Source organism: Vicia villosa, linkage group LG7 (genome assembly GCF_029867415.1).
Source record: "Vicia villosa cultivar HV-30 ecotype Madison, WI linkage group LG7, Vvil1.0, whole genome shotgun sequence".
Classification (NCBI taxonomy): domain Eukaryota; kingdom Viridiplantae; phylum Streptophyta; class Magnoliopsida; order Fabales; family Fabaceae; genus Vicia; species Vicia villosa.
In genome coordinates, this window is record NC_081186.1 from 80,519,721 (window position 1) to 80,545,595 (window position 25,875).

Consider the following 25,875-nt stretch of genomic DNA (forward strand, 5'->3'; position numbering starts at 1 on the left):
TTTAATCGCGGATGCTCTTGAAGATTTCTTCGCTTCAAACCCTAGCGCTTCCAATCCTTGTTCTATCGTTCTTTCGCAATCCCAAAAAGTCCTTTTCTCCTCTCCAAACAGTGACTAAATATCTCTAAGCAAATGTTTTCTTCTGAAAAGTCCACAACGCCCTTCCTTAAGTGACTGATTCAAAGATTTGAAAACTAATCTTTTTCTGCGCGCAAGTATGACACGGCCGTGTCACAGGACACGGGTGGCCGTGTCAGATCTCTGACTTCTTGGCTTTCACAATTTCAAGTATTTCTCTTCAGCAAGTGTGACACGGCCGCGTCACATGACACGGGTGGCCGTGTCACAGCTCTGTCTCACCAAAATCCACTTCTTCTTGTCTCAAATCGTGCCCTGTATCTGCATAACTTTTCTTTATTGCTCTTGATTGATCTCCTCAAAATATTAAAACAAAATGAAAAACAAACACAAAAAAAAATATATTAGCAAGAAAAATTAAAATGAAAAAAAATCTAAATACTATAATAGAGGTATAATAAGTTTAAAAAAAAATGAAGAGTACAACTTCTACTCTTAAGTGGTTAGTATTGAGAGATGAAATCAATGCAAATGATGCATCTAAATCTAAATTTGAAGAGTACAATCTCTACACTAAAATAGTTTTCTTTTAAGTTTTTAATTCTAATTTTTCCTACTTTATGAAGTTAAATGATACATTTAAATTTAGTGATTTGTTACCATAAATTACTAATTAAAAAAAGAATACAAACAATGAATTGATTGTAATAAAAAGTAAAGAGTAAATCAATAAAAACACTAACATAAAAATTATTAATTAAAGAAAACGAAGCAAATAATTTTAAGATGTTCACTAAATATTTTCAATACTAATGCTTAAAATAGGTAAAAGTAATTGATTTGAAGAGAGATGAAATGAAAGTTTACTTCAATGCAAGACTTTTAGTGCCAATTTTTTTCCAAGTGAGAGCCGTATAATATCTACTTTACGTTTTCGACAACAATTACCATAGTTTAGGATTTACGGCAAAATATGTTTATGTCACTCACAACTAATCTATCACATTATTCTTCAACCATCACACATCTCAATACATATGCCTTTTCAAACAATTTATGCCTCTTAAAAGCAACGTACGACTGCAAAGAAACAAATAAGAATACAACTAAAAAAAGCAAATATACCTTTCATCGTTTCCAACCATTATAAAAAATGATTTGAAATTTAAATGCAAGAAATTACAAAAAGAAAAGGAAGGAAATAAAATTGGTTTCTTGGCAGGTTTGCGTCAATGGTGTAATGGTTGCTTTATTTTCCTTTCTCTACTATATTCTATTTTTTCTAATTGTCTTGTTTCCCTTGCTCCATTATATATTTCAAATGTGTTAAAAAAACTGCAACAGTAAATTGTTCAATATCCTAACCGTTCAAAAAACTTCTCCTATACACTTTGTAGTTTTTTTTTTAATTTATAGTTTTTTTAAAAAAATTAAGAGAAAAATAAGAAAAAAAGTAGTTAGTTAAGGGTACTATTGGAACAAAAGTAGGTCAGCCCAAACTCATGTATCCCCTTTATATATTGTTATAGATTCAAATTTAAAAACTAAAAATATATCTATTAAAAATCAGTCTAAAAATTGAAAATGGTCTCAATCTGGTTTAATTAGAAGAGGGGGTAATTGTAATTAAAAAGCAGCTTGCAAATAAGTAGGATACACAAAGATTTTTTGTTACCTATTTGCTTAATGTGAATCAATTTGAATAAATCTGTAGAAAATATTTTTAATATATCATCTTAAATAAATATCTAATTATATTCACTTGAGAAATCCCAATACTTTTTTTTTTACAAACAAGAACATGAGGCCCAAAGATAAAAAAAAAAAAACTAAGAAAAGTATGAGTTTTTAAGCAATTAGTTAAACTTATTTATGTATGTTTATTTTTATTACTAGTATTAATTCATGTTTTTTTTAAACAAGTATTAATTCATGTTTATCTCATAATCAAAAGACGTAAATCTGTTGAGATTCAAAACAACGATTTAAGAATTATGCAGAGCGGTCCGTCCGTCGCTTTCGGCGGTGATGCGGCTCGAGTTTGCAGACCTGGCTTCAGCGGCCCCTAAGGAGACCTTTTTCTCTTTCCTTTTTCTCAGTTCTCAGGTATCAAGGGTCTCTCCATCTCTTTTCCTTCATTTTTGGTTTAAATTCCTGGTTTTAGGATCAGGGAGCTTGGTGGAGGTTTAGATTTGGGGCTGTTGGTTCCTGAGATCTTCTTTCTTTTCTACCTTTTCCCTCTGCATCTGCTTTGTTTGTTTTGTTCGAGCTAGTTTTTCGTTTTGGAGTTTCTCTAGGTCTTGTCTTCTTCTTCATGAGAAACACCGGTTTTCAGAGGGAGAAGGATTGGGTGGAGGTGAGGAGAAAGCATTTCAGGAATTGGGTCCCTTTGTGGGATTCTTTCCCTTTCAACAAGGTTAAGGCTCCTGCAGGTTTGGGGGAGTTAACCTCATTTTACATTTCGGAATTTCCAGATTCTACCAGGGCAGAGGATTTGTTTGGTCTGTTTGGATGCATTGGCAAAATCGTGGATGTATTGATAGCACCGAGAAGAAATAAGGTGGGAAAGAGGTCTGGTTTCGCGAGGTTTAAGGATGTCGAGGACTCGAGATTGTTGGCCATTACTCTGGATAACGTCCAGATTGGTGGCAGGAAGATTCATGCCAACGAACCAAGATTCGCACGATCGACTCCTGCATCTCATAGGTTTATTAAGGGTAGGAGGAGGCTCGGGGAGAGGTTGGGATTGACAGGAGGAGTGATGGGTGAAGGGTATTATGCAGCAGGTAGGACTTTTAATAGGATAGGGGATATGTCTTTTGCGGAAGCGGTTATGAACAAGACCATAGAACTAGAGAGGCATGTTAGGAGTCAGGTGCGATTCTCATCTTCGGAATCTGTTAAGGAGAGACTTCGAAAGGCATTTGTGGGGAAGGTGAATGTCTCTGGTTCAACTTATAGTATGCAGACTAAATTGGAGATGGAGGGCTATTATAATGTCAAGGTCACACCACTAGGCGGTTTTTTTTGTCTTTTGGAAGAATCGGAGCAGGGATGATCGACAACTTTGTTCGTGAAGGGGAGTTATGGTGGAACAATTGCTTTGAGAAGGTTTTCAAGTGGGAGGAAGACGTGGTAGAAGCGGTTAGGCCTGTTTGGATCAGGATTTTTGGTGTGCCGGTCCAGGCTTGGAATGCTGATTTTTTTCATTATGTTGGCGAATTTTCTGGGCGGTTTCGTGTCCTTAGATGATTCCACGGCTAGTGGAAACCGTTTTGATGTTGCTAGGATGAGGATTTCGGTGCCACTTGACTTTAAGCTAATGGATAGTATGTCGGTTACCATAGACGAAAGACATTTTGTTCTACAGTTAAGGGAGGAGTTTGGACAAGTTTCTTCGCACGGCGTTAATCCTATATCTAATCTTTCTACTTCTGATTCTTCTTCTTCAGAGTTTGATTTGAATGACGATTTAGATGAATCGGAAGACGATATCGTTAAATTCTCTTCAACAGGTGGTGGTGAGGCTTGTGCCGTTGGGAAGGTTATTGATGCCACTATTATGGCTGAAGCGGACAGCATAGGAGTGGCAGCATCTTCGAAGGTTATGGATATGAAGGACCGCTCAGTAGCTTGTAATTCCGAGGATCGCCTAAATAAGCAGATTCTTCTTTCGTCTTCGTCTGGGAATGTTGATTCTGTTGTGAATGTTGTTTCTGTTAAAGATTTAGACGGGGATGCCAATTCTTTTGTTGCGGACAGTTTCAGTATCCAGCGGAACCATTTTGCAGGATGTCGAATTCTGTTCAGGTGGGCGTTGTAGGCGGGGGCGTGTCCGCAGAAGTAGGTGTACCTGCTTGTGGGAATTCTGGTTGTCAAGCGGAAGCTCCTGGTTCTTTCGATAATGCAGTTTCAGCAGCGATGGATAAGAAGAAGCGGCAGAACAAGTATCTTCTTTTCAAGAATTTGTTGGATTTTGGAGGTTTGCTTCATAACAGATCTGTTCGAAAGGGTAAAAAAATTAGAGGGAAGGATTTGTTGGCTGTTGGCAATCAGGCTTACAATCATAGGAGGGCTTCCTCCTTGGCTGTTCCAGGTAGTTCCAGTAGGCGAAGCACATGGGCTGCTTCTTCTCCTTTTAGGTCTGTTCAGGATATTCCTTTTGCTGGAACAGATGATGTTTCTCATGGAAATCATAGTGAAATGAGTGATATTAATAGGAATAATTGCAGGCAATGGGGAAACTTAGATTGCGAAGCCGGCTCAAAAATTTGGAACGCTATGGAATCCTTGGGGGTGGTGTTTAAGGGGGGAGATACGGAGGTCATAAAAAAGATTGAATTTATGGAGAAAGGGGCTTTGTTGAGAAAAGGAGGTATGAAGGAGTCCAAGAAGATCTTGTTATGATTATTGACACCTTGAATATTAGAGGGGGAGGAAATTACCTTAAGAGGAGAAGAATTAGTTCGTTGATTCTTAAGAGCAAAGCGGATGTTTTCTTGATTCAAGAAACTGAACTTTCTAAGATGGAAGATTTTGTGGCGAAAAGCTTTTGGAGCAACAAAGGTATCGGGTTCTCTTATGTTAATTCTACGGGAAGGTCGGGGGGTCTCCTTTCTTTGTGGAGGGAGAATGTTTTGGAAGTCATTTTTAGTTTCAAAGGGGAGGGGTTTCTCGGAGTTAAATTTTGTAAGAATAATAATTTCTTTTATTTGGTCAATGTTTATTCATCTTGTGACATTAACAAAGAGAGATCTTTATGGAAGAAGCTTTTGGATTTGAAAAGGAAATTTGATGACGGGGAGTGGATTATTGACGGTGATTTCAATGCTATTAAAGAGTGTGGTGAGCGGAAGGGTAGAGGGGCGGTTTCAAGTAGAAACGAGTTAATGGAATTCGCGGATTTTATAGAGGAGAGCAATTTGGTGGACGTGCCTTGTAAAGGGAAAAAGTACACTTGGTTTAGTGGTGATGGTAGATCGATGAGTAGAATTGATAGATTCCTTATTTCGGATAAAGTGGTGAATGATTGGGGGGTGATTGGTAAAATGGTGGGTGATAGAGATATTTCCGATCATTTTCCTATTTGGTTAGAAGTGGATAATAATGATTGGGGTCCTAAGCCGTTCAAGTTCAACAATGAATGGTTTTCGTGCGATTATTTTTTCTCGTTTGTGGAAAAGGAGTGGAAAAGCTTTAAGGTGGAAGGTAGAGGGGATTATCTTTTAAAACAAAAACTTACTCTCCTCAAAGGAAGACTTAAATGGTGGAATAAAGAGGTTTTTGGAAGAATATACTTGGATATCCAAGAGGAGGTTAGAGATATTAATATTGGGGATGGCTTATTGGAAAGGGAAGCAGAGGATCTCCACCCGGAAATATCAAATAATAGGAGGAAGGCAACAAGTCGGTTTTGGTCGAATTTAAGGATAAAAGAGAATATGCTAGTCCAAAAAGCTAACTTGAAGTGGTTAAATGAAGGTGACTCTAATAGTGGTTTTTTCCACAAGGTTATGAAGGAGAAGAGAAGACATAGTTATATTGGGCCTTTAAACACTTCGAAAGGTAGTTTGGAATCAGTAAGAGATATGAAAGAACATGTTGCTCGTCATTTCTCAAAAAAATTTGAAGACGACGGAGAAGTTGCACCTTTTTTGGATGGTATTAATTTTGATAGTATTAGTAAGGTGGATAGAGGTTTGCTTGAAAGAACTTTTCAAGAGGAAAAGATTTTTGAGGCTTTAAGGTGTTGTGGTGGAACCAAAAGTCCGGGGCCGGATGGTTTTTCTTTTCTTTTCATAAAAAGATGTTGGTCTTTTTTAAGAGAAAACTTTTTGAGGTTTTTTTATCATTTCTTTGTGGGAGGCGAATTATCAAAGGCGATCACTTCTTCTTTTTTGGCTTTGATTCTTAAGTCTTCAAATCCTTTAAGTTTGGATGACTATAGACCCATTTGCGGTGGGTTGTTTGTATAAAGCATTGACTAAGTTATTGGTGGGGAGACTAAAACTAGTCTTGAATAAAGTGGTTTCACATTGTCAAAGTGCTTTTGTTCCGGGTAGGCAATTGCTCGATGGAGTCTTGGTAGCCAATGAGGTGGTTGACTATGATAGGAAGGAAGTTATTTCTTGTCTCCTTTTTAAAGTTGATTTTGAGAAAGCTTATGATAAAGTCTCTTGGGATTTCTTGCGGTTTATGTTGATTAAGATGGGGTTTGGAGAAAAATGGCGAAGATGGATGGAATTTTTGATTTTTAAAAGTGACATGTCGGTGGTGGTTAATGGAAGTCCTACTAAAGAGTTTGTTGTTAAGAGAGGTTTAAGACAAGGAGATCCTTTATCGCCTTTTCTTTTCGTTATTGTCACGGAGGCTCTTTCTAGGTTGGTGTGGAAATCCATTGATATTGGCGAATATGAGAGTTTGTCGATTAAGCGGAGTTGTTATGTTAATATTATCCGATTTGCGGATGACTCTTTAATGATCGGAGAAGGTTCTTGGAAGCATGTTAAGGCTATGAAGATTATTTTGAGAGCTTTCGAGTTGGTTTCGGATTTTGGTATCAATTTCCATAAAAGTAAATTGATAGGGATTAATGTTTCGCCTCACTTTTTGGATGCTGCCTCTTTATATCTCTCTTGAAAGATTGAAGCAAGAAATTTCTTTTTTCTTGGTATTTCTATTGGGTGCAATCCTAGGAAGGAGGCTACTTGGCTCCCGCTTGTGGAAAAGATGAAAAATCGGTTGAACGGGTGGAAGAATCGTTTTTTAAACCTCGGAGGTAGAATTACTCTTTTGAAGTCTATTTTGAGTTCCTTGGCTATTTTCACCATGTCCTTCTATAAGATGCCGGCTAAAGTGGTTAAGAAAATTACAAAGATTCAAAGTAATTGTTTATAGGTCGGAGTGGTCGAGAAAAGGAATATTCATTGGGTTAGTAGGAAAGTTGTCACTTTGCCTTATTTAAAAGGTGGTTTAGCTATTAAAGATATTAAAGATTTTAATTTAACTCTCCTAAACAAGTGGAGATGGAGGATTGTTCATGGAGGTAGTGCTTTGTGGTTAGAGATTTTGAAGGCCCGTTATGGTGATCTTAGAATTCTTGTTTTATGTGGAGGGGATTCTTTCAAACTTCTTTCTTCTTCTTTTTGGTGGCGGGATTTATTGAAGGTCGATCTTGTTAATTCTTTTCCTAACGACCATTTTGTTTCTAATTGTTCTTTTCAAGTGGGAAATGGTTTTTTTACTCTGTTTTGGGAAGTTTGTTGGTTGAATAACTCTATTTTGATGGAGGTTTTTCCAGAACTTTACGAGATTTCTTCTTTGAAGAAAGTGTCCGTAGAGGCCATGGGAGGTTGGAGCGATGGAGGGTGGATATGGGGTGATTTAGGTATTCCGGAGGTAGTGGCGGTGGAGGCGGGCTTATCTCATAAGTTTGCGGTTTTGAAGGCGCAATTGGAGCTTTTCGAGGATTTGAAAGCTGACAACGACTCCGTTTGTTGGCTTCTTGAAAAGGAGAAATGTTTCACGGTCTCTTCGTGTTATCACCGTTATACTTCTTATCCTACGCTCTTCGGCCCTCTTAATAGGTACGATGAAGCTTTGGACAAGATTTGGAGGATGGAGATCCCTTTCAAGATTAAAACATTTGCATGGAGACTTTTTCGTAATAGGCTACCGACTAAAGATCTTTTGTTGGTTAGAGGTATTGATTTTTCTACTTCTAATTTAAATTGTGTTTTTTGCAATACACATTTGAAGGATAGGAACCATATCTTTTTTAAATGTGATGTAATTAAAGTGGTTTGAAAAGAAATTGGTGTGTGGGTGGATTATCCAAGTTGGAAAGAGGAAGATTGTATTCCGTCTTTTATGGAATGGTATTCCATGGGTTGTGTGAAAAGTATCAAAATTGGTATATTGAGGGTGTTTTGGTTAGCCACTTGTTGGATTATTTGGTTGACAAGGAACGGCTTTTGCTTTAAGAATGAAGGGTGGAACATAAATAATATTGTTTGGAACATCAAGATTTTGATATGGAGGTGGTCTTCCTTCGGCGACATTGCTTATTCCAATTGTAACTTTTACGATTTTAGCAAAGACCCGTTGTCTTTTATGTCGTAATTGAAATTGGTTTGTAATATCGTTTTTGTCGGACTCGTTCCGTTCTTGTGTATCAAGGTTGGAGAACCCTTAGTTCTCTTATATATATCATCTCTTGCTTACACAAAAAAAAAAAAAACGTAAATCTTGCTTCAATAGTCTAATCCAATAGGGAAAATCCAGAAGCAAATAACACACATGATATTTCTAAACCCAAATTAAGTGTCAGTGTTACTCATTAAAAGATAGAAACATATTGTTATGGTAGTCGTGACTTAGTTATAACAAATTACTAACATATAGTTACTACATAAATCAAACTAACATATATAATTTATTATTATTTTTCTTTATTAAAGAATTACTTTAATCTTAATAGTTAAAGGTTTTACTAGTGAAAAAACTCTTACCTTCGACGCTTTCTTTAGCAACACTGAATTTTGATATGTTATGCTTGATTGATCAAGTGTTCAGTCTGATGTTTTTTTTTTTCTTATTATAAGAAAGAGTATAAAATAAGAAGGAAATAAAAAGAATATATATAAATATGATACCTTTAAGGTAGAGAATTTATGCAGTATTGAAATGCACGAAAAATGTGATAGTGAAGAGGATATTACTGTTTTTATGGTGTATCTTTTTTAGATTGAAAAATTCACTAATAGAAAAAACAGTTATTAAGTCGGATTTTGAACTGACTTAAAAACTATTTACATAAGAAGTTTTGACTTCTTAAGTTGAATTCTGAATTGACATAAGAAATTGTTGTTAGGTCGGATAAAAGAGACCTGAGTTAATAAGTCTAGGATTTAAGAATTTTCTTTCTAAAATCGGATATAACTAACATATCTAACAAGTTGAATTTTTTACTTTTTCTTTATTAGATGACACATGTATATACTTTTTTTTAGGGACTAACCACAACAACATATCAACGCTGCAAGAAAAATAATGATATAAATATAACATCAAATAATTATTTTGTTCGATGTTTTTCACCTAAATTTAAAATAAAACCATAAAATTAAAAATATTATTGCATCAAATTAAAATATCATTGTCATATCAAATAAATACATAACAGGCCAAATCCAAAGAAAAAATGAGAATTAAGATGTGTTACTACCTTTGGTATGTTAGAATCACCGTTGCAGAAGTTATGGGATTTAAAACAAAGTAATTGATAACTTTTATTCTATCGAGACTACAACCACCAATTAATTCAGAAAAAACCACGAAAATATTAGTGGTGTCAAAATGAAAAATATACCAAAAATATTTACTAAAATAAATCAAAAGCATAACCTAAAACAAAAAAATAGTCAACAAGTTCTTTCAAGAATGGTTTAAGTAACAATTAAGTACTAAACAATGATTTATAACGAATCAAAAATGGGTCTCGTAGCAGGGAAGATTTCCGGTAATCGGAGGTGGTAAATCGGCGAGCTGCTCTTCCCTTGGAATCCATATTAGCTATCTGGAAAGGGATCATTCATCATTTTGTCTTCGGTTTAAACTCTTGGCTTTAGGGCTCAGGGACCTTGGCAAGAAGGTGAAGTTTAATTTCAATTTAGGGCTACTAGGTTTTCCTCTCTGTGTTTTATGTTAAGTGGTGAGACTCATTGTTTGTTTGATCGTGTGTTCTGGTTTCTATTCCTCTTCTTCGACCACGGAATGGAGAAATGTTAACAAGAGGGCGTTTCACAATCTGGGAGTTAGGTGGGATATTTACCCGGAATTCCGAAGAGGGAAAGGATTCGATAGCACCGTTCTCTCCTCTGTCCTCTTCTCTAAATTCCCTGATAGGATCAAATCTAAGGATATCTTCAAACTTTTTGGTTGTATCAGAAAGATTGTTGAGGTTGTTATCTCCCCGAGAAGGAACAAGCTAGGCAGGAGGCATGGCTTTGCAAGATTCAAGGAGGTAGAAGATTTGAAGAGTTTGGCTGTAAAGCTAGACAACATAATGATCGACGGGAAGAAGATTCACGCAAACCCACCTAGATTTTCGAGGAAAGGAGATAAGGAGGGTGCTTCAGGAGCTTTTGGGAGAGGTAATGATAAGCTCAAGGCTTGGGCTTATGAACGAAGAGAAGATGTTCAGGGCTTCAAGGGAGGCAAGTCCTTTGCTGACATTGTGGCTAACAGAGCTGGGGGTTCTGGGAAGGAAGGGATGATGAAGCTTTCATTTTTCGTCCAAGGAGCAATTTCTACAGCGTTTGAAGAAATCTTTCGTAGGTGAAGTTCACTCTCCCGGGACCACCTTCAATATGCAAACTAACTTTGAGATGGAATGTTATTTTCAGGTAAAGGTATCTCCTTTGGGTCTGAATCTATGTCTTCTTGAAGAAATAGAGGAAGGAGATATTCAAGCATTGATAGAAGAAGGTGTCTCATGGTGGAGTCAATGGTTCAAAAACATAATTCCGTGGAAGGAAGATATAGCTGATAAGGAAAGTGTGATGTGGATCCGAGGTCAGGGAATCCCTTCTCAGGCTATGTGCTCTGATTTCTTCGAATTGCTTGGAAATTCCATTGGTGTTTTCATTTGTTCTGATATGCCATCTGATAACAGAATGGATTTTGTAAGAATCATGGTAAGAGTGTCCGTTTCCTTCTCTCTTTTGGAACACATGGAGACACTTATAGACGACCATTCTTTTCTACTGCATTTGAAGGAAGAAACTCATGGCTTTCTCAAGGTGGGTTCGGTTTTGTCTAAACAGGAGACGAGTTGTTATGTTTCCATGTATTCTGAGGAAAGTTGGTTTGATGGGCATTCTGGTGGGGATCTCGGGGGCTCGCCGGAGGGAGTTATAGTTTGTTCTATCAGCGGTTCAGCTTCCGACGGTCAGGAAGAGGAAGGGGTGGATGAAACGACTCCTTGTCCTTTGGTCAATAACCACGGAATTCTTAGGGAGACCGAGGGTGTTGGTCCTTTGGATAATGCTGTTGAAAAGGGGTTATTTGATAGTGCATTAAGAATTTGTAAAGGTACAGTTGGACAGCTAAGTAATATTGAGAATAGTGTAGAAGAAATATCTGCTTTTTCTGCTGATTCTAGGAAAGTTGTTGTAGCTAGTGGCCCTTTAGCTCTTTGCACGGCGCCCTAGGATGTGAGGAGGAATTTTTTTAAGAAACAATTGAAACTGAAAAATATGATGGATGTTGTAGGTCCCACCAAAGCTAAGTGGTCAAAAGGAAAGTTATGTAAAAAGAAAGAAAGGAATAAGGCAGTGGGCAGGAGGTATCGTTTGGAGTCCAAGGTTCAAGCAGTTTCGAATAGCATTTCGGGATGTTCGATCACGGCAGGAGCTGCAAGTTTGAATGAATTTAATTTCTATGGAAACCACTCTGAAGAATCTGACATCCTTAGGAGCAATTTTAGAATTAAGAATAATCTAGATGGCAATGTGGGGGAAAAGATTTGGAATTCCATATCTAATCTTGGAGTGGTGAAGAAGGATCCTACCAAAGACTACAATTTTATTATTATGGAGATGGAGAAAAAAGATAGATTGAGAAAGGAAGGGGGGACGGTGCAAACCAACAATTGTCAATGATGGTGGGATCTTTGAATATAAGAGGGGGTGGTAGTAGAATCAAAAGAAGGGGGGTTAGTCATATTATCAAAAAAGGGAAGGCAGACATTTTCCTTATTCAAGAAACAAAATTACCTTTGGTGTCTCATTCCGTTGCTAAGAGTTTTTGGGGGTCAGAGGGGTTTGATTTCTCGTTATCTAGCTCCGAAGGCATGTTGGGAGGTTTGTTGATTATTTGGAAATCTTTTGGTATGGAGGTGCTTTGTAGCTTTAAAGGTATGGGTTTTATGGGGATAAAAGTTAGACGCTATAATTCTATTTATTATATCGTTAACGTGTATTCTCCTTATTCGTTAGTTTTTAAGAGAGAGTTGTGGAGGAATTTATTGAGATTGAAATCTTCTCTTACAGATGGAGATTGGTTGATTGGCGGAGATTTTAATGCAGTGAAGGATCGAGAAGAGAGAGTTAGTAGAACGATTTCTAGTAACAATATAGAAAATTGGGAGTTCTCTAAGTTTATAGACGATAGTATGCTTGTTGACGTTCCTTTGAAAGGGAATAATTCTCTTGGTTTGTTGGAAATGGGAAGGCTAAGAGTAGGATTGATAGATTCTTGGTTACGGAAAATATTATTCAAGATTGGGGTGTTGTGGGTCAATTTATTGGTATAGAGATATTTTGGATCATTGTCCAATTTGGTTGGTTTTGGATCGGGATAATTCGGGACCGAAACCTTTCAAATGCAACAATGAGTGGTTTTCTAACAAGGATTTTATTCCTTTTGTTGAAAAGGAATGGAAAGCTATTCAAGTTTATGGCCGTGGTGATTTTATCCTCGAGGAGAAATTTCGTATTATTAAAGAGAGACTTAGATGGTGGAATAGCTCGGTTTTTGGTAAACTTGATCTTGAGATAGAAGAAAGTGTAAGAGTGATGAATATTGAGGTTCATGAAGAAGATGGAGGGCTTGAGGAGTTGACTTCTTATAAGATGGCTTGTGGTAATTTTTGGTTGAATCTCAAAATAAAGGAGAACATGCTCATTCAAAAATCGAGGATTAAATGGATTAACGATGGAGGTTCCAATAATAGATACTTCCATAGCATTATGAAGGAGAGGAGGAGGAGGAATCACATAGGTCCGCTTAACTCGGATAGAGGTGTCTTGGTTTCGGTAGAGGATGTGAAGGAGGAGGTCCGAAACTTTTTTGGTTTGAAATTTGACGAATCAGAGGTTTCTAGATCGGTGTTGGATGGAGTTTTGTTTGATAAGTTGGGATCGATTGAGAGATCTTCTCTTGAGGCTCCTTTTTCAGAGGAAGAAATAAAGGAGGCGGTGTGGAGTTGTGATGGATTGAAGAGTCCGGGCCCGGATGGTTTCTCTTTTCATTTTATTAAGAATTGTTAGCAGTTTATTAAAGAAGATTTTTTGAAGTGCTTTAATGATTTTTACACCAGGGCTTACTTGTCTAAAGCTATTACTTCATCTTTCCTGACATTGATACCTAAATCTTCTAATCCTTTGGGATTGGAAGAGTATAGGCCCATTTGCCTTGTAGGTGTGATTTACAAAGCTATATCTAAGCTTTTGGTTTGTAGATTGAAGAAGGTTCTAAACACTATTATTTCTCCTTGCCAAAGCGCTTTCGTGCCGGGAAGACAAATGCTAGATTGTGTGTTAGTGGCCAATGAAGTGGTGGACTTTGCTCAAAAGGAAGGTAAAAGTTGTCTTCTATTTAAGGTTGATTTTGAAAAGCGTATGATAAATTGAATTGGGATTTCCTTAGATATATGCTTAGAAGGATGGGTTTTGGTGAAATTTGGATGAATTGGATGGAGGCGCTTATTTTTTCAAGTCATATGTCGGTATTGGTGAATGGTAGCCCGACAAAAGAGTTTGTGGTAGAAAGGGGTTTGAGACAAAGAGATCCTCTTTTTCCTTTCCTTTATGTCATAGTAGCGGAAGGTCTTAAGGGTTTGGTGAAAAAAGCGGTGGAGAATGGGGATTTTAAGAGTTTTGATATTAATAGGGTGTGTAGCATTGATATTCTCCAATTTGCGGATGATACTTTGTTAGTTGGAGATGGTAGTTGGAATAACATTTGTGCGATCAAATCGGTATTGATGGCGTTTGAGATTGTTTCGGGTCTTGGCATTAATCATCATAAAAGAAAGTTGATTGGAGTTAATATTAATTCTAATTTTTTGGATCTTGCTTCTCACTTTCTTTCATGTAGGTTGGAGGAAAAAAAATTCACCTTCCTTGGCATTCAAATAGGTGCTAACCCGAGGAGGATTGCAACTTGGAGGTCTCTTGTTATCAAGTTAAAAAAAGACTTTCTTCTTGGAAGGTGCGATTTCTTAGTTTTGGTGGCCGATTAACTCTTCTCAAATCCGTCTTAAGTAGCCTTGCTATTTTTACTCTTTATTTTATAAAGCTCCGGTAGGGATCATTAAATAAATTACTAGGATTCAAAGTAATTTTCTTTGGGGCGGGTCAGAGGGAGTTAAAAAGATTCATTGGGTGAGTTGGAAGATTTTATGTCTACCTATTGAGAAAGGCGGTCTTGGCCTTAGAAGGATCGGAGTTTTTAATGTTGCTCTCCTTAATAAATGGAGATGGAGGATTCTTGAGGAGAATAAGGCTTTATGGTACCAAGTGTTGAAGGCGCGATACGGTGATATTAATTTGATAGTTTCTAATGGGGAAAGTAGAGGAAGGAGGGGGGCTTCAAACTCAATGTCTAAATCGTATTGGTGGAGAGACATTATATCTTTATTCAAAGGAAAGTAGGAGGATTTTTTTGTTAACAAGGTATCTTTTCTCTTTAGGAAATGGCTTTTCCGCTTCTTTTTGGCATTCCTCTTGGTTGACTAGTGGTTGTTTACGGGACATTTTTCCTTCTTTATTTTCGACTTCTCTCTTGAAAGACGTATCAGTGGGTGGTATGGGGGGTTGGGTGGGAGAGGAGTGGAAATGGGGAGATCTTGGAATTGATTTTCCGAACAGCCCCGATTTAATCGATGATTGGTTTTTGTTACAAGGTAATTTGAATCTTTTTTCTCCGAAGAAGGAAGGAAAAGATAAGGTGGTTTGCAACGATAACGCGGAAATTTATTTTTCGGTAAAGGGTTGCTATGATTATCTCTTTTCCTCTTTCATTCCGTATGGTCCGGCCAATATTAACGATAAGGCGCTTAGTCTTATTTGGAAGATGAAAGTTCCTCTCAAAATAAAAGCTTTTGGATGGAGGTGTTTTATTGAGAAGATTCCTACAAAAGGTTTGCTTCTTCGTAGAGGTATTCTTTCTAATCCCATTGATACTTCTTGTGTTTTTTGTGGTGCCAATATCGAATCTTGTTATCATTTGTTTATTGGTTGTCAAGTCACCTCTTTAGTTTGGAAGGAAATGGCCGGTTGGATAGACTTTATTGATGTGGGAATGGTTGAGCTAATGGATAGTTTCATGAGATGGAGTAGATTTTGTATTCACAAGAGGGTAAAAAAAGGAAAAGAAGGTTGTGTGTGGCTAGCTGCGATATGGTGTTTGTGGAATTTTAGGAATGGTATTATTTTTAGAGGGAAGATTGGAGCGTTTCGGATATCGTTTGGAGCATTAAAGCGTTGCTTTGGAGGTGTTCCTTTATTGGGAATATTACACAAACCAATTGTAATTTTTACGAATTTTATAAAAACCCTTTGTTTTATATCTCTTAAATTTCATTTGGTGTGTAATTTTGCTTTTTCCGAGCCTTTTCTCTGATTTTTTGTAACCGAGTTTGAGAACTTTTGTTCTCCTTTAATGAAGCTTGCTTAAAAAAGCAAAACAAGTTCTTGCAAGTATAATTATTTATCAACTAGAACTTAAGTTAATTGAAGAGAAACAGTTAATATATATCCTACCATCGGTTTCTAAATGACTTAAGTTTTAAAAATACAAATTAGTTGATATTTCTTGTCCGACTTTAATAATTAAAGCAATAGTATATTTCTTAATAACCACAAGTGTCCAAATATATTATAAAGGGTTAAATACGTTTTTAGTGTTTTTAGTCCCTATAAATATGCGACTCTGCATTTTTAGTCTTTATAAAAATTTTCTTCGATAAATAATTTTTCTAAAATTTTTATACATGCAATTTCAGTCCTTGCTATTTTCTAAAATTTTAAAAACTGTTTAATTATCCTTTAATTTTTAAACTTTTAAATAATTTATTTATATATATTTATAATACTGTAGAATATTTATTTACCAAGTTTTAGAATTTTTTAAAAGTAGATAAATTAAATATGAATTTTTTAAATTTCAAAAAATAATGATAAAAGTAATGAAAATCACAACTTAAAAATTAAATTTTGAGTTTTTTTTTTCTGGAACTTTTTAAAACTTTATGAACTGCAAAATAATAATTTTAAAATACACATTGGTTTAACAGTAGGGACTGAAACTATTTGCATAATAATTTTATAAGGACCATCCATTGATGGAAAATTTTATAGGGGCTAAAAATGCAGGGTCGCATATTTATGGACTAAAAACGTATTTAACCTATTATAAATTGGTGGATCAAACCAGCCCATTATATCCTGTAAAATAAACTAAGTCTTCGAAAACATCATTTAAGAACCTAAGTCCTTTTTCTTTTCAATATGGACAGCCCATTACTTGTTTGTCTATCATGTTTAACTTAAATATTGAAGGCTTTGTTAAATACTTTTGTTGAATAAGGTAGATATGATTAAAAACTGAAGTGAGTGATAACATGCTAAATAGAACATCAAAAACTTATCAAAGTATAAAAAAGAAATAAATACATACAAAATTAGTAAAACACAATTGCGTTCCCGATACAAATTTGTATTCTCCGCAGTTAAAAATCTGCACACCAACAGATCTAAGTTGTTATATAAAAATTGCTTAGGGTGTGTTTGTTCGACGGATTTAAATTACAATCCCAGGAGTGCTATTTCTTGGAATGGTAATCCCAGGAGTTTTATTCCCATCAATTTGTTTGGTAAATAATTAAGGTTTTAAGGAATAATTTTGAATTTTATTTTATTTATAATTTTAAATTTTTAAAAATATAAAATATTGTGTTAAAACTTAAAATGATATGAAAGTGGGTAGTTTGAGTTGGTTATTTTTTATTCCCATGGGAATATATAATTCCCACCCTTTGACATGAGAATAAATAGTTAAAATTTTGTGAATAACTTATATTCCTGGGAATTATTTATTCCAAGGCACGTTTTTTCTTTCCCATCTACCAAATAAAGGAATAACTATTTCCAGCCTCAAGTTCCAAGGAATCTTTTTTCTAGCACCGAAACAAACATACCCTTAGTTCATAATATGAACATTAGATTAAAATACACAAAAATATGAACTTAAGCGCAGTGGCAAATATGAACTTGGAACTGTTAATTTATGGAATTCTAAATATACACTGTCCATAGAATTTTAAATATATACCCCTTTCTCAAATTTTTCAGCACTCTCTGCTGATCCACTTCACCAGTTTGCAACCACATTGCGGAGTATTTTGCATCGTTGCAAAACATGCCTTTGGGATTACAAAAATGCAAACTTATCGGTTACTTCAACACTCGCGTTAGACACCACCTCCGGTGACAGTTGTCATTGATGGGTTTCATCATTCATGGGAACAAAAGTAACAGGAGTCATCTCACTTACGAAATAGACTTCTGGATGGTAATAAGACCTTTTGTATTTAGGGAAAGTTTTTCAGAAATATCGGAGGTTTGAATAGAAACTTGATAAATAGAAGAATTTTTTATGGAAGAAAAAATTTTATATTTTATCTGATGAAAAATGTGAGGTTACATCTCTATTTATAGTATTCTGAGAAGAATTCTAGACACACTAATTATAGAGAGTTCTCGTCTTTACAAATTCCAAGAGTATTTTAGAAAAAAAATACAATAATAAAAAAATATCTAGATAATTCAAACACTTCAAGATTTCTTTAGAAATATTATCCATATTTATCTAGACCCAAAATAACTAAGCCCAAAAATACAAATGATTAATTAGGCATAAATCAAGTTTTTAACATCCCTTTAAACTTGATTTGTGACTCCAAGCATACTCCTTAACTTCACAAAAGTTTCCATATTGAGCGGCTTGGTGAAAATGTCAGCAACTTGATCTTAAGACTTTACATACTTCAACTTCACCTCCTTCTTCTTGATGCGTTCTCTTATGAAGTGATAACGAGTGTCAATATGTTTACTTCTTTCATGAAATACGGGATTCTTTGCTAAAGCAAGTGTTGACTTATTGTCAACACATACTTCCATTGGATCTTCTTGTGGAATTTTTAACTCTTTCAATAAGTTCGCCAAATTGCATGACAAACGCATGATGTGGCAGCGACATACTCGACGTCACAAGTTGACATTGTGACTATGTTGCTTCTTTCACATCCAAGTAAAAATAGTACTTCCCATAAAGAAAACAAAAACTAGTAGTGCTCTTTCTATCATCCAAGTCTCCACTCCAATCACTATCACAATAGCCAACAGTCTCATAATTGTTAGAAGAGTAATAGTGCAAGCCGTGTACCTTTGATGTATCGAATAATCCTCTTTCTGCCTTGAAGTGAGTTGTTGTTGGAGCTTCCATGTATCCAGAAAAATCCTTTTTATTTGATTATCCTTTATGTTTATTAACCCTTAATCAAAATTGCAAAAAAATATGTCTTGTTTTTCTTTTTGTTGTGTTAAACAAGGACTGAATCGAGAATATCCAGTTTCGCGAGATGATTCAAAGAAGTTCAACCCAAAAGTCAAAGTTTCGAGTCAATTCCAATTTAAGGTTTAAAGTTTTTTCGTCTTTATTGTAATTTCATAGTTTTAGCTCTTTTTCAAAAATATCAAAATATAGTCATTTTCCTTTTTTTTTTTATTTGTTTCTTTTTGTTTTAAATGTCAATTTTAATTCTTAATTCAATTTGAATTATATTAAAGTTGAGTTTTTAATTAAAGTTTAAAATTAATTTTAATATTAATATTTTCTTTTTTTCATTTAATTTTTAGTTTACTTTCTATTTGATTTTTCTACTAATCGTTTTATTTTGTTATTATTACTAGTCTTTTCTTTTTATAACTAAACAAATAGGTGAAGAAAGAAATTGATGAGGCCCCACATCAGCAAATTCACGTTTTCCATCCATCAGTAGAACAAAGCAAGCCATTTAATCCAAAATTCAAACCATATTTCATTACATTGATAGAGTATGTAATTGAGCTTTAAGTTATTTAAAATAATTTATGTTAGTTTGGCTTATCTAGATATTATTTAGTTGGTCTTTTAGTCATTGGGCCTTTATTTTACTACCCACTATTGTTATATATATATATATATATATATATATATATATATATATATATATATATATATATATATATATATATATATATATATATATATATATATATACTTTTATTGAGAGATTGAAAATCAATCAAAGAAATCAAGTTTATTTTTATCCTTTATCTTAATGTTCTTAGTTTTTTTAATATTCTTTCCATTTTCTATTACAAACCCTAGATTATAGTTTTGATAGGAAAAACTTCCTATCAATTGGTGCTTTCATTTTCGATCTCTTGCCTAGTATTGAAGATGAATATTTCCTTATACGATGGATGTGACGATTGTTATTGGTGGATTTTGTGTACTGAAAAATATTTTGTTACAAATAGAATACCAGAAGAAAAAAAAGTAGCAAGCATTGTTCCAGTATTAAAAGGTCGAGCTCTTCAATGGTGGTTTCAATGGTCTCAAAGGTACTCATTGACAAGATGGGACGCCTTTACTACTGCTATTCTCTAGTATTTTAAACCTGAGTTTAGAGATGCTATGCCTGAGTTAGATGAAGCAGGGAAACCATATTCAGAAATTTTAAACTATGTTTTCACAAAGCCAGTTTTGGAATCAATGGAACCCATTGAGGAAACTTGTTTTCATCAAGATTTCCTTGTGGAACCAGTCCATCAAGACGTTCCTGAAATAACTCTAAATCCCTTTCCAAATCTAAAGCAACAACAAATCCAATCTCCTTGTTTTAGGGCATCGTCACCTTGTTCTAAACTGACATATTCAACTTGTAGTCCAGATTCTCACTTCAAACACACATGTTTTAATGGTGATGTTAAATCTGTTAAGGAGGGCCTAGAAGAATCATCAAATTTGTACAAAACACAGCTGCAACAACCAAATCTGATGACAGAAGAGGATGAAGAAACGGAGTCACAGGGAGAGAAATCACCACCGAAGCCACCACCGGAGTCAATATTTGATCAGCCTCTGATTCCACCGCCACCTCTGAAATTGTTTTGCTATGAAGAAAATATGACAAAAAATATATTTCCCGCGACTTCTTCGGCCATACTTCCAACAATATCTTCCATGATATCTCAGATGAAATCTCACGCAAAAAAAGACAACTACATTTGTTTTCCTACAAGAGCCACCATATCAATGTTTGTAGAATGAATTCATCAAGTTTTCACCACTGTGTAATGTTCGGAAAAAACATCCAACGGTCCAATTAAAGCCTGCCACGCGCCTGCTGCACTTCAGTCACCGAAGGCCCACACGCCTGCCACCTGTCACACGTCCGTCAGCGCACTCTCCCGTACTGCAAAAAGATTCCTTCTTATCCTTTGAAAATAATCACCCACCTTTACCTTTCCATCAATTTATGCAGAATTCATCACAACCATTCATTTAAAAAAATATCTCACTTATTGCTATAGGGATCACGTGTAGCTCCCTATCACCACTCACATCAATTCAGCAAGACTTTCTCTCTCTCCATACAAAATCACACTCCCAAACAGCTTTTGGACAAAAGTCGTCCCACCCTTGTACAAGTTGTCCCATGTCCTTTACTGCATCTCCACCTTATTTCACCTACCAAATTCGTAAAGCCAAATTCAATGAACCACACCAATCTGGTTTTCACAAATCAACCAACACAGTTCCAACCTTAGCACCTAATTCCATTAATTTACGAACAATTCATAACCACTTATCATCCTTGTTTCCTTCAATGATCTCATCTACTAAAACAAATTTTATGTTTCCAGTGATCTTTGTTTCCTTCAAGAACACGAAGAACAAGCATTTTCTTTCACCCGACACCAAAATTTATGATCGCGAGAAGGAGTATTATGAACAAGCTCTTAAGTGTTTTCAAGAGATGCAGATTGTCGGTGTTGTTCTTGATTACGTGATTGTTATGGCTATCATTGTTGTTTGTGCTTATATGGGTGCACTTGATCTTGGACTATGCGTACATAGGCTTGCGATGAAGAAAGATTTCAGAGACAATGTTAATTTTTCAAATTCGTTGATTGATATGTGTGTGCGATATAGGTGCATGAAGCTTGCTCGTAAGATGTTTGATGGAATGACTCAACAAACTTTGCGGTTGTGGAATTCAATTATCGTTAGTTCTACTCAAAAGGAATTTGTAGATGATGTTCTGCGTACTTTCTATTTGATGAGGAAAGAAGGGTTCGAACAAAATGAAGTTCTTTCTATTGAAAATGTATATGAAGCTGTTGTTACTTTGATTCCAGCAACTGATTTTCTGTTTGGATATTGGCCTACGAATATCCCTTTGATTCCGCACAATGAAATTCACACTTATTCAATTTTGACCCTAGCTGCTCATTCCTTGATAAAAATTACGAGTGAAAATCTCCATTCACAAGTTGGTATTGTTGTTATACACAGTGGCTGTCCAAAGAAAATTCATGCTGATTTTCTAACTGAGTGTCTGATTCTTACAAGAAGATCGTTTACGAATATGTATCGTGAAGCCGGCTATTATTGGTTACGTCTACTTATCTATGGTGGTCCTAGTTATGCAGCTTTTGAATTTGAAAAGAATGTGTATTGCAACAATGTGTTAATAGAACAGGGAGAGAATGGTGCATTCCAATTTATATCACAAAAGACAACAATGTTTCCTCCTAATGTCTTGTTACAAAATGATGTTCCGGTTTATAAGGCACTGCAGAAGCCAGGAGAATTTGTCATCAGCTTTCCTAAATCATATCATGATAGACTTAGTCATGTCAAAGGTCTCGTGATTATTGTTGCACATATGGTTCAAATTTTTCTGATAATAAATTTTGGTTATAGAATCTTTGGAGTAATGACATCATATGGTGGATTCTATAGGGAAGCAAGTGATATACCAAAGCCATGTTGGAAATACACTTTGCATTATAATTTCTTCCATAAATATGCACGTCAAGGATGCTTCAAGTGGAAGCATACTCAACAATGGTGGTTGGGTGAGGACAAAATAAAGTGCATCTATGAAGAGGATTGCTGGAAAATTGCACAAATTTTTTGGTCTTTTTGGTTCAAGCAGTGGGATCCAGGAAAGTTATTGTAGCAATAAAGTTTTACAACCTTGAGGACAAGGTTGTTTTTGAAGGGGTTGGTAATGATAGAGTATGAAATTGAGCTTTAAGTTATTTAAAATAATTTATGTTAGCTGGGCTTATCTAGATATTATTTAGTTGGCCTTTTAGTCATTGGGCCTTTATTTTAGTACCCACTATTGTTATCATGTTAGAAGGTATAGGATAAGTATTTTTAGTATCGTCTCCTCAGGGATTGATGCGATATTATCGCCGTTCTACAGCTTAGTGTATTTTGAGTTAAGGCTCTGGATGTTTTTAATATCATGAAAGATAAATAGCATTAAAAGAAATTAAAGACAATAAATTCGGGTTTAAAAACGATTTGGTAAAACTGTGTCAAGATTAGTGTTCATTAGTTTGCTTCATATGTACTCTAAAGATTATATATATGAACCTATTCATGATTAATACAATCACGTATCCTCTCGATACTGTTTATCTCTAAAGCAATATCGTGATTATTATCATATTCATCGTCAGATGATCTCTCATGCCGACAATCAACATGATAATCTTAAAAGCTTGATACTTGTGAATATCAACTCACAAATCTATCTCTAGAGTTTGTTTATTGATAGATGAATATCTTTTAGGTCTAGCTTTGAAACATATCTCTCAATGGTGATCCAAAACAACAAATGAAACATAAATAACAAGATATTCACCATGTATTAATCATTAACCAAGTTCATACATAATAGATCAAAGAAAGTACATATTTACACACTAACTACCTCTAATCTTGACACAAGATGGAACTTAGCCCTCCATATCCATGGAAGCTCCAACAACAAGCAACAAACCAAGATTTAGTGACATCAAACTCAAGAAGATCAAAGAAAGATGCTTGGAAATCTTGATTTTCTCTTAAAAATGGTTTTTCTCTTCTTCTCTTGCCCTAACTTTTCTTTCCAAATGTGTGTTATGATAAGAACCCACTCAAAACACCTTTTTCATCAATTTTATGTGGCTAGGAAGAAAAGTTGAAAAAGTAGGTCCGCTGAGCGGAGGGGGTCCGCTGAGCGGAGCAGTAAAAATATCTGGTTTGTCTTCAAGGTCCGCTGAGCGGAGAGGGTCCGCTGAGCGGAGGTAAATTTTCTGCGCATCCCTGCCTGGGTCCGCTTCAGCTCCGCTGAGCGGACCTCCTTGCACAAATCTTCTTCTTTTTCCATTCCACCCTCATTGCAAGCTTGCTTTGATCATTCTTCTCATTCCATCTTTCCCAAAAGTTGTTAAAACCTAAAGAAAACATAACAAGAGTTAATAAAATAACTTAATTAGAAAATAAACACAAAGTTATTTATTTACATACTATTATATCAAAAAGTAATCAAATTTGGCACAAGAGTCTCAGAAATACCACAAAACATATATACAAACTATGCACAAATGGGATTCTAACAACTCTCCCCAACTTTGATCTTTGTTTGTCCTCGAACAAAGCTAGCTCAAAAACATACATCATCGAATCACATGAGGTTAGTAACATCAATTGAATGGTTCAAACTTGAGTTGCATACCTACAAGATAAGTCTTCCTTGCTTGTACAAGATTCTAACATGACTATGAACCACTTTCTGAACACAAACTTTCAACACAATTGCATTAAAGAGATAATGTTCATGAATGAATCACCTATGTTTCACTTCACAAAAATAATTGAAGGACAATTGCCATGATAGCATAAAGGACAGATCACACTCACTAGTAATGATGCACATCCAAAACAATTCATATATTCATCTATACTATGCACACGAGACAATAGAGACAAAGATCACTGAGGACTTCATTTGGTTGTAACTTGGCCTGGGTTCCAAACAAGTGATATTATATGTACACGTCCATTGAAACAAAAAGGGTGAATGATCATGGAAAGCATTATTTATGTACAACACTACTAATATGTTACCCTTTTGTTTTTCACCATACAATGCATCCTTTCCTTTTCTTTAGACCATTAACACTTTTTTTTTCTTTTCTTTTATCATTATCTTTCCTCTTTTTTTTTCAAAGAATGCATTGCACCACCATATTCTTTCTTTTCTTTATCTTTAAGAAACATCTCTCCCCAACTTTAAACATTTACATCTATAAAGACATCAATGCTTTCCATTTAAGGTTCAAGTACTATTGGGTTAAGTGTTTACCAAAGAAATTGTCAAGTGAATCACTTCTCTTTATCAAAATTCATTGTGTTTTTCTTTGAGTCACTTGACAAAACAAAAATTTTAGGCTCAAAATTGGTTACAAAAGATCACACACTCACGGGTAGCCTTGTTTAAGGTGGTTTTTCTCATACTACTCAAAAAATTTGCCTCGATCCCTTCTAAGCTCTAATGTCTCATACAAAGCAAGATTAAACATGAATCATTTGAGTTAACATCAATCACTAGAACACTCTTATTTTTGTACACAATGGAAGTCCACTCACTTATCTAGTTTTGTCCTATTTTTGATTCAAACACAAACAAAATTTCTAAAATGCAATGTGATCAAAACTTTGTGTAAAGTCCTTAATTCATAGTCACCTTATAATCTACAAAGCAACAAAATACTTACCTTGGTATGAACATCATCAAGAATATCATCATCACCATCCAAATTTTTGATGTTGACACACCTTATCACTCTTTCTTCTTTATAGCATCACTTCTATTCCAAGACAAACACAAAAAATTATATACACCTTAACATATAATATATGTACACTATTCTACTACTAAAACACAATATTATAACAACAAGGGCATAACTTGCCCACACAAGCACACATTACTTAAACCAAATACTTAAACAACAAAGGCATAAGTTGCCTACAAAATATGTTCAGGTGGCACCCACGGCCACCAAAGTACAACAACCCTCATCCTCATATGGATGACACAAAAGTAGTTACTAATACTAACAAAAGTACTAGAAATTATGCTACTAGTTCAACAACATAAAAGTAAATAACAAAGTATTATAAAACTAAACATAAACTACATAAACAACAATAAAAAAAAAATCACTGAATATCCTCAATCCTCCTCATCATCCTGCTCCATGCCATCTCCTTCCTCTTCTTCCTCTTCACCATCCCCCTCTTTGAAAAATGGCCTCTCCGCAGGCCATGCACAATGAGCCTCATAATCCTCATTAGTAGGAAAAGAGGGAACATCCGCCGGGTTGACTTGGTGGCGATAGAGCTTGCACAGAGAATCATGAATCATCGCTTGCGATCTTCTGTTGGCATCAAAATACGCCCAATTGTACCTGCAAGCTAATTCTTCATTATACCTACCACCAGCAGGAGGAGCCATGTTCTGTGGCTGAGGATGCTGCTGGACACCTAGCTTGGGAGAGCAGTGCCAATGCACATAACCTGTGTCCACAACACTAGTGGATTTCATGCTTGCAACATTAGGGAACTCCACACCTGCATTCCTACATAGTCCCATAATCAAACTTGGAAAACCAAGCTGAGCAGACGGCTTTGTCCCTCTTTTGGTACCACTTGAAGCCACAACCCTAATCTCCTCAGAAATGATTTGAGCCACATCCACCTCTCCACCTGTCATAATCCAAAACAAAAGACAAGACATGTCAATGGTTAGGTCAGATGTGTGGCTTCTCGGCATGACATTGTTCAGGAGGAAAACTGTGTACAGCTGTGCCATTTGAGTCATGTTCTTCCTGTCCA

At 35.4% G+C, this 25,875-nt stretch overlaps 2 protein-coding genes across 2 annotated transcripts; both read left to right on the forward strand.

The window, feature by feature from the left end:
* The first annotated feature begins 11,740 nt into the window (after positions 1–11,740).
* LOC131619457 (uncharacterized) lies at positions 11,741–13,130 on the forward strand. Its single transcript, XM_058890547.1, has 3 exons — positions 11,741–11,996; positions 12,078–12,312; positions 12,395–13,130. The coding sequence occupies exons 1-3, from the start codon at positions 11,741–11,743 to the stop codon at positions 13,128–13,130; spliced, it is 1,227 nt and encodes a 408-aa protein (XP_058746530.1).
* Positions 13,131–13,525: 395 nt separating this feature from the next.
* Positions 13,526–14,104, forward strand: LOC131619458 (uncharacterized). The gene has a single exon (XM_058890548.1). The coding sequence runs from the start codon at positions 13,526–13,528 to the stop codon at positions 14,102–14,104; it is 579 nt and encodes a 192-aa protein (XP_058746531.1).
* The last annotated feature ends 11,771 nt before the right edge of the window (positions 14,105–25,875 follow it).

Bases quoted from the DNA above. Each gene is read 5' to 3' on its own strand.
- LOC131619457 (XM_058890547.1), top strand. From the start codon at position 11,741: ATGGTGGGATCTTTGAATATAAGAGGGGGTGGTAGTAGAATCAAAAGA. The intron at 11,997-12,077 runs GTATGGGTTTTA...CTTATTCGTTAG, and splicing joins GGTGCTTTGTAGCTTTAAAG to TTTTTAAGAGAGAGTTGTGG. The intron at 12,313-12,394 runs GCTAAGAGTAGG...TTATTGGTATAG, and splicing joins GGTTTGTTGGAAATGGGAAG to AGATATTTTGGATCATTGTC.
- LOC131619458 (XM_058890548.1), top strand. From the start codon at position 13,526: ATGGGTTTTGGTGAAATTTGGATGAATTGGATGGAGGCGCTTATTTTT.